This window comes from Porcisia hertigi, chromosome 15 (genome assembly GCF_017918235.1).
Source record: "Porcisia hertigi strain C119 chromosome 15, whole genome shotgun sequence".
Taxonomy (NCBI): Eukaryota; Euglenozoa; class Kinetoplastea; order Trypanosomatida; family Trypanosomatidae; genus Porcisia; species Porcisia hertigi.
In genome coordinates this window covers 298,034-312,926 of record NC_090574.1, presented here as the reverse complement: position 1 = coordinate 312,926, position 14,893 = coordinate 298,034, and the positions used below count along the sequence as shown (strand labels likewise).

At 53.8% G+C, this 14,893-nt stretch overlaps 3 protein-coding genes across 3 annotated transcripts; all 3 read right to left on the bottom strand.

Annotated features, from left to right (window-relative positions):
- Positions 1–1,389: 1,389 nt before the first annotated feature.
- On the bottom strand, positions 1,390–3,009 carry JKF63_06102 (uncharacterized protein; the record flags this gene model as incomplete). The annotated part of the gene is made up of 1 exon (XM_067902054.1): positions 1,390–3,009. One exon carries the CDS (start codon positions 3,007–3,009, stop codon positions 1,390–1,392), a length of 1,620 nt encoding a protein of 539 aa, XP_067758401.1.
- A 3,941-nt stretch (positions 3,010–6,950) lies between these two features.
- JKF63_06101 (uncharacterized protein) lies at positions 6,951–8,705 on the bottom strand (the record flags this gene model as incomplete). Its single annotated transcript, XM_067902053.1, has 1 exon — positions 6,951–8,705. The coding sequence occupies one exon, from the start codon at positions 8,703–8,705 to the stop codon at positions 6,951–6,953; it is 1,755 nt and encodes a 584-aa protein (XP_067758400.1).
- A 3,845-nt stretch (positions 8,706–12,550) lies between these two features.
- JKF63_06100 (uncharacterized protein) lies at positions 12,551–14,680 on the bottom strand (the record flags this gene model as incomplete). Its single annotated transcript, XM_067902052.1, has 1 exon — positions 12,551–14,680. The coding sequence occupies one exon, from the start codon at positions 14,678–14,680 to the stop codon at positions 12,551–12,553; it is 2,130 nt and encodes a 709-aa protein (XP_067758399.1).
- Between the last annotated feature and the right edge of the window lie 213 nt (positions 14,681–14,893).

Genomic DNA, 14,893 nt, shown 5'->3' with positions numbered 1-14,893 from the left:
CAGGGGTATGGCGTGTCCAAAAAGCTTTGGGCAACCCATTCCATAGCAGCAATGCCGATATTTGTCCCCAGGAGGGGTCTGGAGGGGGGTAAGGTCGGCTACGCGGGGGCACGCACACATGCCAGGGAGTTCGTTGAGTCCAAGTGCGACATCGTAGCCAGCACCCCCCCTCCCCCCAACACTTGGCTTCAGGTTGCAGAGCTCGTGTCTCCCGTGTTTTTGAGCACTCGTCAAAGGAGCGGGAAGTAAAAGCAGCCAGGGAGTGGAGAAAGGCTTACGCCCGTCAGACACACACACACAGAAAAGCAATTTCTCATGTAGCTGGTGGTGGTGGTGGTGGGGAAATTGGTGACAACTATTCCTTTTTCACCTGTCTAATCTTCACGATGCAGCGGTTTTGAACAGCTCAACGGGAGAAGAGGTTTTGCTGTACCACCTGAATATATATATATATATATATTGGGTGGTGGCATGTTCACCTCCCCCAAAAACTTGAATTCGATATGCTCCTTGTGAAAGACCCAATGCCTTCTTCCCCCCTGATGAAATGGGGTCTTCCCGGCGTGGTGTCTGACCCCAGGCAGCGACCTGCCGGTGTGTTGGTATGACCTAAAAAAAACAGAGGCCCTGTTCGGGTGAGCGCTACTTGACTCGTTGTCTGAGGGAGCTGGGTGACGACAAAAGAAATCACCAGTGGCGTATGCGCTTAGTGGAGGTGTTCTTTTCTTCTTTATTTGGGACGGTTCCTGTTTCGTTTTTCTTTTTGATAAAGATGGGTAGTGGTGGGGGGCTCGTGCGCTGGCCTACCCCCCAACGGGTGGCCGCCGCCAGACGCCAGTGGGGAGGGAAAGCCCCGCTGCGGCATCCCGCCAAGCTGAAGGACTTTCGGTGGCACAAGGGAAAGACGAAAGGGGGGAACAAAAATTCTGTGGATGGCAGTGGTGGGTGACGGCGGGTACGGTTGCAGTTGTCCACAGAGTGGTCTAGCTCTCAAAAAAAAAACTGAACACTAGGGTTTTCTCAAACGACGCACTACGGGCGCAGTTGTGGCGGGACCCTGTATGGTTGAATGGGGACATCCCTGACCTGCTCAGCCGCTACACATGAGGGTGTTCGCTGTGGTGGCGTGGCTGCTCCTGGAGCAGCCACAGATATCGTTTTTGTTTGTTGCCCATGCAAATCAATAGCATACCTAAGCACACGCAAAAAGGGGGAAGGAAGAAGGACATGGGCCTATGGCAAAGGTTCACCTGTGGTTCCCCCTCAGAGTAGCTGGGCGGCAGATATTCACAGGCCTGTGTTTTTCATGGAGAGAGATGCCCCCCCCCCCCCCCCCCCCCAAAAGACAGAGACCCAACACCGTCTAGTCTTTCTTTGCCTGCCCTCGCTTCACACCTGCAAACTGTCAGTCGGGCTGCTGAGCGCAGAATGGCACGTGAAGTCGAAGTGCAGGAGAGTGTCGTGGTCACACGACAGCGGCGATCCACTGAGGTGCGCCTCTTCATTGCTCGGCAGTTCGTAGGAGTTCACACTTGCCAGCGACGCGGCGTCTTGCGTTTCGATACCGGCTCTGCGGCCGTCCACATCATCACCGTTCGTTCGAAGCGGCAGCGTTTCCAAGTGCGGTGCCCTCGGACAACTACACCGAGGACGCCGGCGCTGCTTCGTCTCCTCCCACCACTGGACCACGAGTCTTGACCAGGTCTGCAGCACAGCTTCCTCAGTTAGGAGGGGATCCGCTGTCATCGCCAGTGTCGGAGAGACTGCTGACGCTTCTGTTCCGGTGAGCACATCAGTCTCCTGGGTGTCTGTTGGATCACTAGGAGGCGTCCCACACTCACTCTCCGGTGGTGAGGCGGCGATTGGGGCTGCCGCTGCCACCACCTTCTGTGCATCCGCGAAAGAGGGACATGGGCGCACGTCTCCAATTTGCTGTCGTACTTCCGGCTTATTCTCGAGCGTTACCATGCACAACCACCATCGCTCGAGGATGTGCTGATACTGGGAGAGCATGGCTAGGCGATCAGGTGTGCTGTGGCGCAGCTCGTCGATGATACGGCCTTTGTCAAGCTCACGGATTGGTGCGGCTGTATTGTTCTGCACGGCGTTGCCGGAGGCCACGTCGCCCTCATCGGCACCACTTAAGGAGCCCCAATCGCTGGCGAGCTGGCAGGGTTCGGCAAGCGCGCGTGGGGACGCTCGCAGCGTCGCCTCAGTGTTGCCGCGCTCCGTTTGTGGACCGGCTCCGCCAATGCTGTGGTCGTTTGCGCGTGCGATGTCCTGCTGTTGCATCTGCTGGTCGTGTGGATACGTGATGTTCTTGGCTCTCAGGTCTGTGCCCCTTGTTGTGTCTCGAGGGGAAGTCTGGTCGGGGGCGTTTGTCTCCCAAAACACAACGAAGCGCTCAAACGGCGGCGGGGGCGGTAGCATTTTGAAGCGGAATGGCCGTTCATGTGCCCGCCGTAGGTCAAGGTCCACCAACGTACTGAGGATCGTCGTTGTCGCCTTGGTCGGCGTCGTGGGTGCACCCAGTGAGGGAAGCGCCAGCGGAGCGGCAGTTAGGGACACCAGACTCTCTGGTGCCACACTGCTAGCTCCGAGAGAGCGCGCGTGCTGGTGCTGGTGCTGGGGAGGTGTAAGGGTTCTGCCAACAGTGTGGTTAACCAGCGAGTGCGGATACACGGAATGAGGAGCCCCTTGAGGTGACGCGCCATGTATCTGAGGGGGGTACGTGGTGAAAGACATGATGGTCGCCGTCGTGTCCGTAGAGACGGACTGCAGTTGATGGGCAATAGAAAGGGAGCTGCTGGTGCTGCTGCTGTTTAGCGCACTGTGTCGACAGTGCACCGGCGACAAGGAAATCGGTGCCGACAGGACGACACCAGGTGCACCAAAGGCGTTGGTTGGAGTGATGCCTCCATTCGTCTGCATTGTCTTTGGGTTGTTCAGCAGCGACAGGGAGGGAGCGACCACCCTGTGGAGCTGCTGTTCCTGTTGCATGGATGTCATGACGAACTGCGAGTCGGGAGAGCTTGCCACGTTCCCAGGACTCGTCGTCGGGAGGTTGCACATGTGCGCTGCCGGCGGCCTCTGCTGCTGCTGCTGTGGGGGGGAGGGCTGTATGGTGCCGGTACTGTTGTCATCACGAGGGAAGGAGGACATCACTGCTTGCGCTGCGCGTCGAGCTGTTACCCCCCTCTCCCTTCAGAGCACCGATTCCTCTACACGACCGTTTGCTATCTTCCTCCTCGCTTTCGTTCTCGTTTCGTTAATCTAACAGCTGAAGAGATGCAGCCACAGAAGAAGAAACGACAGTGCGCCCTGGACGTAGAAGGGGAGACACACACACACACACACACACGCACACACACACAAAGGGGCGCAGTGAGTTCTACCTAAAACAACAAAACACAGGGAATAAAAAAAAGATTTTCGGTGGCGTTTGGATGTATAGTTTGCAAAGTATAGGGGGGTGATCCACCACAAAAAGAAATATTTGACACGAGAAACGTCCCCCTCTCCCTCTTTGGGGGAGGGAGGAGGGGAGGGGGGCGAAGCGAACAGCTTCCAGGTGCCACGAGGCGGAGCTCTGTGGAGACGAGTGGAGGAGCTGCGCAATTACGGGAAAGAGAAATAAAGAATCAATGACGGTAGAAAAGATGCGTAGAGGTGAGTGGAAGACCAAGGGAACGCAACAAAAACAAAAATAAAGCAGGTGTTGGTGAATCAGAAGAATGAGGGGGAGGGGAGAGTCGCTCAGGGAAACAAGCAGCCCCCCCCCAAATACACGCCACTGCCCTGCGGGTTCTTTCACTCTTTCCTCTCTTCACACACACACACAGAGAGCGAAAACAAAAGATTTAAAAAATGTTCAGGCGAGTACGGAGAGCCCACACTAACAGTTCGACAATGGAAGAAGAGGAAGAACTCCCCTTCCTTTCCCCCCGGGGATGCCCTAAGAAGGCAAGGGAAACAAATGACCAACAGAAGGAGCAAAAACTAAGGGGAAAGACCTCCTCCTGCAATACAAATATTTGAGATCGTTGAGGGGGGAGGAGGGGGGAGGAGAGAGGAGGGAGGGAGGGAGGAGGGAGGGAGGGAGGAGGGAGGGAGGATGGGTCTATTCGGTTGTGTGGGAGCCGCCAGAAGAAAACTAACCACGCCGAAGAAAGACAGAGTCAGCAGAAACGCAACAACAGCACATGTACACCAAAAAGAAAAAAAAATAAGCGCCGAAAAAGAGAAAAAAAGGGGGAGGGGGCGAGAGGATGTGATAGTATTCAAAAGAATAGTGAGGACCATAGAAGCAAAAGCGAAGAGGAAATCGTGTGTGTGTCTGTCTTTAGCTTTTCACATGCGCACACGTACACGTACACGTACACACACACACAAGTATGCAGCGTGCGCTTCGCTTGAGGAAAGTACGCTTCACAGACGCAAAACAAAATAAACAACAGCACCAAGAACAACAGGGAGGGAGGAGGTGCAGCAGAGAATCTGACGATGATTGTCTCCTCACTTTTTAAAAATTTGTACTTCTCTGCCTGCCTGTAGAAATAGTGTGAAGGCCTAACGATAGCCTTATTGCTTTTTTTTCTTTTGAAGCTTGTAGACTAGTCCTCCTTCAAAGGAACGCGAGTTGGTCTTGGCGGTGGTGGCCTTCCCTCCCCTTCCCCTCCCCCTTTTCTTTTCCCGCTTCACACTTCTGCGTGAAAAATGTAAACCTTTTAATCTCTTGTCTTCACGAAGGGAGATCCGCCAATGACGTTGACACCAAACCGGATGAGTGAGTATTGGAACTCACGCGCTATGGATGCGCGCGCACAGGGAGAGAGGGGGGGGGGAGGAAAGGGGAGCACAGGACTTGTAACCCCACTCCCCCTTCCACACCTTCGAACACTGAAAGTGGATTTCTTCTGATTTCCTTTTTTCGGTTTGTGTGTGTGTGCACGTATTTTTTCGTTGCGTTTTCAATCTGATATGGTGGAGGGTTGGCTGCAGGCGGTGGTGGTGGTGGTGGTGGTGGAGGAAGGCGGGTGCGATGTACGGGCTGTAGGTCCACACCTTCACAAACAAACACACTTCAGAGAGAGTTTGGGGATATGTGTGTGTGTGTGCGTGTGTATCGAGAATATTAGTGAGGCCAGCGGATGATTTCACCCATCGAGTAAGAGGGGAGGGGGGGATTGCAAGAACCGTGTTGGATTCATTGTGTGTGCGTGTCGTAGGGTGACGGGTGGGTGGGTAGGGGGTTACACGATTCATTATTCACCAGCAGATGACGTTCATTCCAGAAGCGGGTCACAGTAGTGCAGGAGCCCAGGAGAGGCGTGTGTGCGTGTGTGGGGAGGGGAGGGGGGGGGAGGAGGTATAACGAGTTCGCACGCCCCCCTTTCTTCTCGTAACCGCCACCTTTTCTCTAAGGGGGGTCTCTCTCTCTTTCCCTCCCCCTCATTGCACTCACGTCGTGTGAGTGTACTAGCCCACAAATATATATATATATATACGTGTGCGTATGTATATGTGTGTTGTGTTGCGTGAATTAAAAAACTTCTTTACCAATGACCCGATTCCCTCGGGATATTCGAGAGAGAACACACACAACAACCCCAGCGACAACTACAAGAAAAGAATGGGAGACGACAAACAACAGCACTTGATACAACAGAAGAAAGCGCAAGAAGATGCCTCATCTCTCCATCCTCCTTCCCTCTTCTTTCAGGCACACATACACAGAGTCAATCAATCGGGGAAGAGCAGAGAAGGATAGAAGAGAGGGTGGGTTTGCGCGCGCGCGTTGGGGGGGGGGGGGAGGGGGAGGGGGAGGGCAGCAGGTGTGAATATTTTTCTCTCCGCCTCCCCTCCCCAGACGGCACCCGAGGGATGGTTGGCGAGCAAGCAGGAAGACGAACGAGAAACGACACAAATTTACACCACCACCAGAGAAAGAGCGCATTTCATCACCACCACCTCCCTCCACCCCCCTCTTTCACACACACACACACACACACACAATCACAATCACAAAAAAAAAGCAGCGAAGGGGTCTGATATGAGTGTAATTTCTTTCAGGTGTTATTGCAAACATAAACAATATATATATATATATAAATGAATATATATATGAAGAAATGAATATATATATATATAAATCAAAGGGAGACCCCCTTTCACTGTCAGTCATTTGAAACGCGGTCAGCATAATCCGTACATCTCCGCTCCTCCTCCCCATCCACTCCCAGTCCCCCCCCCACCCCCAAACACAGACATACACACACAGGAAAAAAAACTGGAAAGTTCTGAGGTCTTGATATACGCGTATGGAATGGTAGAGATGAATGGATGGATAGATGCAGGAAAGGGGTGGAGAGGGGGAGAGTCGGTGCGTGGGTGGGGCATATATGAGGGGAAAGGGGAAGCTTTGCACTTCCACGTCTATATATAAAGATATTTTTCCTTTTTTCCTTCAAGTATCAGAGAGAGAAAAAAGAATGGAACGAAAGCGGGGGGGGGGGGGGAAGGGAGGGGTGGGGGTGGTAGTAGTAGCGAGAGAAAGAAAGAGCCGAAGAGAAACAGCAATAAAAAGAAAAAAGAGAAGGGAAGAGGAAAAAAAAGGTTTAGAGGCCGAGAGAGTGTTTTCGGTGAGCCGTGACACACACACACACACACACACACAGGCAAAAAGAAGCACGCTTTCTTCGCGTTCGTAATTTGGAAGGAAAACATGATAACATCATTAAGACCAAGGGCAATAGCGGCAAACAAGTTTGTGATTCTGTTTGACATCTAGCATTGGGGACTCATTCCCCTATCCATTCAGAGAAGCACCGCTCACCAGGCCATGTCCTTCGTTTCCCTCCCCTCCCCTCCCCTCCCCCCTGCCCTTCCCCTTAAAAAAAATCTTTTTTGTTGGTTATCTGAGGCACTTCTTTCAAATTTTTTTGTTGCTGCTATTCTTCTAGCGACTTGAGAAGCTCCGTGGTGAAGGCAAGGGTGAGGTGATCATTCTCTAAGAAGTCTTCAGAATTTCCACGCAGGGTCGCGGCACGGGGGCCATTCATGGCGAACATTGACGTCTCCGGGGCGGCATCGTGGGCGAGGGCCGGATGCGCTTGCTGGTGCTGCGAAGGTGCGAAGCCGCCAGTGCCGGTGTGGTGAGGTGAATAGGGGCCAAAGGACCCCCCCGAGGCGGCAGTTGTTCCGTCCAACCCCTCCTCAGAAAGGTCTGTGAAGGACTTGTAGGACTGAGCCACAGGCATGCCGGCAGTCGTGCCGGGGCCGTCTTGGCTCGTGTAAGAGCTGAGGTGCGTGTAGGGGCCACCACTGCCGCCGCCAGTCAAGTGCGGTGGCGGGGGTGGCATGGCGGAGTCTCCGGTGTCCATGTTGCGCGAGGAGAGACTGTGCGGAAGCGCACCGCCATTGTTCAAGGCGACCAGCGCCGATGCCGATGCCGACGTCGGCATGTTCGCGCAAAGAGTGCCGTTCCCACCTGTGACCGGCATCTCACCCTGCTTGCGGGCACGCCGCGGTTTGCGCTTCACGGTCTCCTGCCACCAGTTCCAGCAGCGGGCAGACCACGTGGCGAGTATCTCCTCCGTGTCCGGAATCCCATCTGAACCGCGGCGCGCGGCGGCAGCTGCGGCCACCGGCGGGGGCGGGACAGTTATCAGGGTGGACTCATCATCGCCAGCCGCCTCCGAGTCCATGGTAGCACCTGGCTGCTGCGGGTGTGTAAGACTATAAATCACCTCGTCAATGCTCGGGCAGGCCCGCCGCACGCGCACAAGTCGCTTCGCCACCTCCGACTTCCCCTCCAGGACGTGGATATGGCTGTACCAGCGAAACATGATTTGCTTGTACGCCTCCAGACGCTGCTCCTTATCGACGGGGTCCTCGTTGGCCATGCCGCCTCCGCCGTTACTCTCGTGCTCCTGATCTGCGTTACCGCCCGCACTGCCGTGGCCGTGCATGTCACCCTCGTCGTTGTCGTCCTCGTCGCCATATTCGTTCCGAGACCAAATCTTTCGGTGTACCTCGTATGTCAACGGTGGCGGGAGCATCTTGACGCGGTAGTTTGTTTGTTGCAGCCGCACCAGCTCCTGCTGATCCGTGTCTTCGCTCGGAGGAGGAAGGAAGTTGCTCAGGCCACCCGACCCCGTGCGGCCACCTCCCATGACGCCGTGGCCGCCAGCGCCACCGCCAGCGCCGGCCATCATGTATGGCATCATTCCCATCATGCCCGGGGATTGAATCATGCCGTACGAGTTCGGACTGTTAATGTCGATACCACCGCCCGCAGTTTTGCTGTTCAGCATAGTGCCCATCCCACGGGCACCTCCAGCCAATCCAGTCACTTCGCTGTCGATGCCGGCACCAGCAGTTATTCCAGCGTGGTGGTGAACCGATGCGATGCCGGTGGCTCCGCTCATATCACCGCTGGATGCCGCCGCTGCAGCGGCAGCCGCGCTGACACCTGTAAAGCTGAACGGTGCAGCTGCGGGGTTGAGGCGTGATAAACTGTTTGTCTGCACAGAGGCCAATTCAGCAGTGGTGTCATCTGATGGCCTCACACTCCAGTCTGAGCTTGCGGCCGTAGTGTTTTGCACATCGTCGCGAGCCGATACACAGGCCGCATCGTCACTACCGCCCGCTGCGACTGTGGCATACGACTTACTCGTGTATCGGTCCATGGTTTGCATCATCATCTGTAGTTCAAAAAGAAACCACAACGTACAAAAAAAGTTTACTAAATGACAGAGATGGATGAAGCAAGAAAAAAAAGGGATGAAGGCAGACAAAAACAAAATTAGTGAGCACAGAAAAGAGCACTAGATGAGCGGGGCGAAAGGGGGGGGGGGCGTGGGGCGAAGGAGGGATATATATATATATATGTGTGTTAAAGCAAAAATATTTATGAGTATCAAGGCAACGTACGCCCTTGTGAGTTTTATGCTTTCTTTGGCTTCTCCCTCTTTTTTTTTGTCGACTTTGTGTTGGTGTGTTGCAATTTGTCGGCTGTGTGTGTGTGTCGAGACCACGACCACCACAGTGATGAAAAATTAAAATGGTAAGACAAACATACACGCACACACACACACACTTACACACACACACACACACAGAGAGGGAAAGACACAGTGAAAAAAAAAGAAAAAATGAACAAAGGAAAGGCGAAAGAGAGAGAGAGAGGGAGGGAGAAGAAACAGCACTGAATCCCGTTTGCTTATTTTTCTTTGTTTTCCCTTGAGCTATATATATATATGTGTGTATATATATGTATATATGAGTGTATGTATATATATGTGTATATGTGTGCAATCGTGGGCGAACGTTTCGTGTTTCCCTCGCCAGCGCACGCGTGCAGAAGAGAAGAGGGTGGATGAGCAAGAAATGGAGAAAGAGAGAGAGAGAGTTGCGACAAGGCCACGAGTCAGTCCGTACATCTTGGTGTCCGTTCATCCGACTTTTCTCCCCCCCGTGTGTGGGTGTGTCTTCTTGATTTCTCATGGAGTTATCGTTTTTTTCCTTCCCTTTCTCAAAGGCAGAGGAGGGGGGCGGGAAGAGAGCAATAGAAAACGAGCAGCAAAAAAAAAGACTACCAACATACAGCTTCTCTTCCATGATGGAAACACCGAAAGTCGGGCTTCCCTGCGGTTCTTTATTCCTCCCCCTCTCCCCTCTTCACCCAACAAAACAAAACAAAATAACTGGCACATCAAGTAGTACACAAGCGAGAGAGTAACCAGCTAATCATGTGCTCGTGTCTTTTACTGGTCCAGCGAATTTCAAGGGCGATATAGCAGCAGGGTGAAGAGAAACGAGTGGGGTGGGGGCTGAGTGGTTCAAACCCTGCCTCTCTTCCATCCCTTTCCCTCAGCATAGAGACTCTCCGGTCGGGCAGCAGCATCACGAGCGGTTTGACCGGCATGGGCCCAGTTGCTTCCTCCCCCTCTCTTCCAGTGATCCTATTAAACACGTGTGAGAGGTGTTTAATATCCGCAAGCTGCATCTTTGCGGTTGAAGTCGTACGTTAGGAGCGCGAAGCGAGATGATGATGACAACGACGCGGGGTGTCGGTTGGGGGAGGGGGTTCCCACCTCCTCGGTCTTCTCGAGCTTCTTCGCCCCCCCCGTCCCTTTTTCAGATTTCTAAATCGGCATTATCTCGTTGATCAGCAGTCAGTAATCTCTCACCTCAACACCTCTCCCGGTTCTCATGACTAGTAGTGTTTCTTTTTTTTTTTTGGGGGGGGGGGAGAGGAGGATGGGGAGCGCAGGCAAACTCTGGAGTGGGGATCGAGTGGTGTTGTGGGTGGGTGGGTGGGGTGAGGCGGTGGCCGAGGAGCTGATCATGGATGCGGCGCACCCAAACGAGAACGAGGCGAGGAATGAATGAAGAGTTGGTGGTAAGCAGACTTTAACACTAACGGGGATCACAGCACAGGAGGGGATGGGATATCCAACCGTCAACTAAACGCAAATTTTTTTTTTGGGGGGGACGTTGTTTCACGTGGGGTGTGTCTGTGTGCATTCGTCTCTCCCCCCCCCCACGCCACCGCCGCCCAGCGATTTTTCGCCTGTTGTTACCACTTTTCTAGGGAGATAAGCGCACAAAAAACCTTGGGCAATGACAGAGGGAATTCCCTCCCTTCCCAAAAGGGGGAAAAACGCGAGTGGCGTTAGGGGGAGGGGGCAGGGCACAGACCAGCCGAATGAAGCGTTCGCTTTTTTTTTGTTTTCGCGGCCTTGAATACTTTGAGGGGGAAAAGTAACACACACCTCCCAAAAGAAAAACGAACAATCAGAGGGGGAGGGGGGGGGAAGAGGAGGGAAAGATAATAACTTGTGCAGCAATCGCCTGCTCTCTTTTTTCGATTGATATCCATAGCGTACATGTAAGGTATGTGTACATAGTATATACGTATGTACATTGTTTATATTGTCATGGACTTGTATACGGTAGAGGGTGGGGTAGTGGTGGTGTTGGAGAAAGGCTATATAAATATATGTGTGTGTGTGTTTCATCGGGTAGTGCTCACGAATTCCTCAAACACACACTACACCACACCACACCACACCACACAACACACACGCACACACACACACACACACACGTGAAGAAACTGAATAGAGAGAGGGGGGGATCTACTTCAGCCCGCAACAACAACAAACAACATTGTGAACCATAGGAATAGGTGGAAGCCAATATTCGAGGTCAAGGCAAGAAAAAAAACATAAGAGACATGCGAGAGAGAAGAAGAGCAGGAGGAGGGGAGTCACAGAGGGGGGGGGGAGACAGGCGTACAAAAAAAAACACAACACACACACGCGTCCATACAAACTCAAAGAGACAAGGCCGCTTCAAATGGGGAAAAATTATTTCAAACGTTTTCGTTTGGGCAGAATCTGCATTCTTCTCCCACACCCCAGTTTTTGTGGTGTGCAAGCTGTTGGGTACGAAAAAAAGGGGGGAGGGGGGGGGAGGGAAGGAAGGGGAGAGAAGACGCAGACAAAAGGAAGAAAACTGGGGGAAAGAAAAAAAACATACACAGACGATAGAAACGGTCGCGCGCACGCATATTCAGGGCAGGTGTGCCGTCTCTCTCTCTGTGTCCATGTGTGTAATAGTGTGGGGGGGGGCTAATCACTCATCCCCCTCCCCTCCACCTCTTTCGTCGTCTTCATGCCTCTTTTTTTCCCCCGAACCTTTTCACGTATTTGACGGCTCACGCAGAAAAAAAGGGAGAGAGAATTGAGGCATTGGCATACACACGCGCACTTCAGGTGACGAAGAAGGGGGAGGGGATGCAGACGAATTGTATAATTGAGAAGTGAGCACTAAACATAACATATAAAAAACAACACCACCAAAGGGGGGGGGGTAGAGGGGGAGGGGGAGGGGGGGGGTAGAACCAGTCTCCCCCCCTCTCTCCCCCTCCCCCTCTCGGGCGATTTCAGATGATCGACGCGTTGGATGGAGTTGGTCTTGCCGACGGGTTCTTCTGCATCTCTCTCGCCGTTTTTTTTCTCCTTCAGTGGGTGACACACAGAGGTGGCTTGTGATAAAAGACAGCCATTCATTCATTCATAAACAATTTTTTTTACATGCACACATTGCATTCTTTTGCTTTGTGTGTGTGTGTGTGGTCCGCAACACACGCATCATCCCAACAACAAAGTAGGTGAAAAAAAAAGAGAAACGAGACGCACGATGAAGGGACATAAACGACACGACAATAGGGGAGGAGAGGAGGAGGCGATTTTATACATGCACAACACTGAACATCCGCCCACACGGGGGTGAGGTGGGGTGGGGGCGGATTCGGACTCAAAAAAAAAACGCTGGTCCTCTTCTACATTTCCACCCACATGCAACTACTTGTATGCGTCCCGGCTTCTCTGCGTGCGCCATCAACTTTGCGTGCATGAAGATTCATTTATTATTATTTATTTATTTTTATTTCTTTTTGTTCCTTTTTTCCCCCTCTCCGCGCTGTTTTGCTTTTGCACCTGATTTCTGGTCCCCCTCCCCCCCTCTTCCCCTCCCCCGTTTATACATTCATGGAACCGTATCCACGCTGCTGTTGCTGTTGATTCAAATGCTGTGACGGAGGTCGTCCACCTCTCATGTGCGAAGTCTGCATCTGCTGCTGCTGCTGTTGTTGTTGTTGCGGGGCAGCCGGCGCCATGCCGGTCGTGCCGGTGAAGTGCCAACTCTCCGCGTACGGATTGAAGTTTGAGGACGTGTAGTAAGTGGTGTTGCTGTGCGAGGCCGGGTCCACCCCATTGGGAATGTCCTGCTGATTGTCACCACTTGACATGCCAGCATTGAGGTTGTAGCCTGCACCGCCGTTGCTGCTGCCCCGTCCTCCACGGTAGCTTGTCGCAGTGGTGCTGTTTTGAACACTCGTCGCCGTACCACTGGAGGTAGCAGCAGCGCCACCTCCGAGACGAGTATGCGCACCGCTGCGATGACCAGTGGTGTTGGCGGCGTACCCGTAGCCACTCGTGCCACCCTGAAAGCCGCTCCCGCCGCGCCCTCCGCGGCTACGGTAGCCGCTCGCGCCAGCGCCACCATTCGGGTTGTAGCGACCACCGTTAGCGTTGCTGCCTGTATTGTGTGAAGACAGCCGACGCGAACGACCGCTTGCAACCAACTCGACTGCCGCTGCGACAGCCCGTGACTTGGCTCTGATGTCCACGGCACCGGTGCCTTCCTGGTCGAGGCTTTCCCACCAGTTTACCGCTGTATCGTACCACGCGGAAAGCTCTTCTCTAGTGCTGCCGCTGCCTCCTTCCCGGCTTATCGTCACGGAAGATGGCGGCGGCGGCGGGGAGGCCCTGATGGACGCGAAGGCGTCCGACTTGAGTACCGCAGCAACGTGTGTGCACCACCGCGCACACAACGACTGCACAACACCAGGCACGGTGAGTACGCGCGCCAGATCAGGCAGCGGAGGTGGTGGTGGGAGCATGCGTGTAATGAAAACGGATGGCTCTGTCTCGAGAGCGTACACAGGGTCTACATCGGTTTCTTCTATGCCCTGGTGGTGCAACGCATGCTGTTGCTGTTGTTGCTGCTGCTGCTGCTGCTGCTGCGCGGCGGGAGACATGTACGCTGTTGTGTAGAACGCTGACGGTGTGCGGTACGGGTTGTGTTGCGTCATGGTGTTCACCGGTGGCTGCGGAGTACCGGAGAGAATAGCGTGGTTATGCGTTGCGGTTAGAGCGCCATAGCTACTGTACGCGCCTGGGTTGCTGCTGCTGCTGCGTGGGGGCGACATAAGTGGAATAACCTGTGGACTAATGCTGCTGCTGCTGTTCCCGTCCAAGTCAAGGGTTTCCATCCCTGCAGTAGGATGCTGTTGCTGTTGCAAGGGCTCTGGCGCAGGTGGCGACGGTAGTGTGATGCTGGGTGACGTATTTGGGGGCAGCATTAAATTTGGCAAGCCGCTGGTGGCGGGGGCAGCGGCGCCACTGTTGGAATTCGGGTTTGGTGAGTAGTCCAGGAAGTACTGCCGACCATCCTTTGCGGAGGTTGGGATGCGCTTCAGCACTGAACCTGACGGCGTGGAGTGGGCAGAGCCTGACGCAACGCTGGGGGCGCTGAGCGGACTCTTGTGCAGCATCTGTTGGTTCTGCAGCGGCGCCGCGGCTACCGAGAGCTGAGGTGATCCTCGGTTGGGGTATCCCGTTCCACCCAGGAGTGATGAGATCGTCATTGGAGGCAGTGCACCACCAGAGGTGACGGCAGACGATGGGATGGTTGCACTGTGGTTCACGCCGCGAGCCACACTCGCCACTACTGCGGTCGAGGTCTCGACGCCAGTGGTGGTGTTGTTTACTGACGACGTTGTGGAACAGCCGCCAACGCTGGACGCTAGTCGTCCTTCGTCCACCACGTCTTCATCTGGTGGCTTAATAGTGGCCCCACCAGTGGTGCCGGGTGAGGAAGACACGCAGCGGTACGGATCCCACGTGAAGAGCAACCGCGGCGTTGTGTTGCTGTTCAAGGGAGGCGAGGTTATCACCACAGTCGGGTTCACAAGTTGCTGCTGCTGTTGTTGCTGCTGCTGCTGTTGCTGCACGACCGCAGGGGCTAGGCTTGGGGTACCTAACGGTGGTTTATCGGCACGTTGCCGCATTTGCGAGTCCTCACGCGGGAGGGTACTTGCGAACATCGCAACAACAAAAACAACAAGGGATGAGATGGGATATATATATATATATATGTGTGTGTGTGAGGGAAGGAGGAGAGGAGGAGAGGAGAAAAATAAACACACTCGATTCAGAGGTGAACAATGTCCACTATTAACATATATAAATATAAAAATATGAGAACAATTGTATGTATGTGTGTGGCGGATGGGATATGGGGATGCTGGGCAAACGAA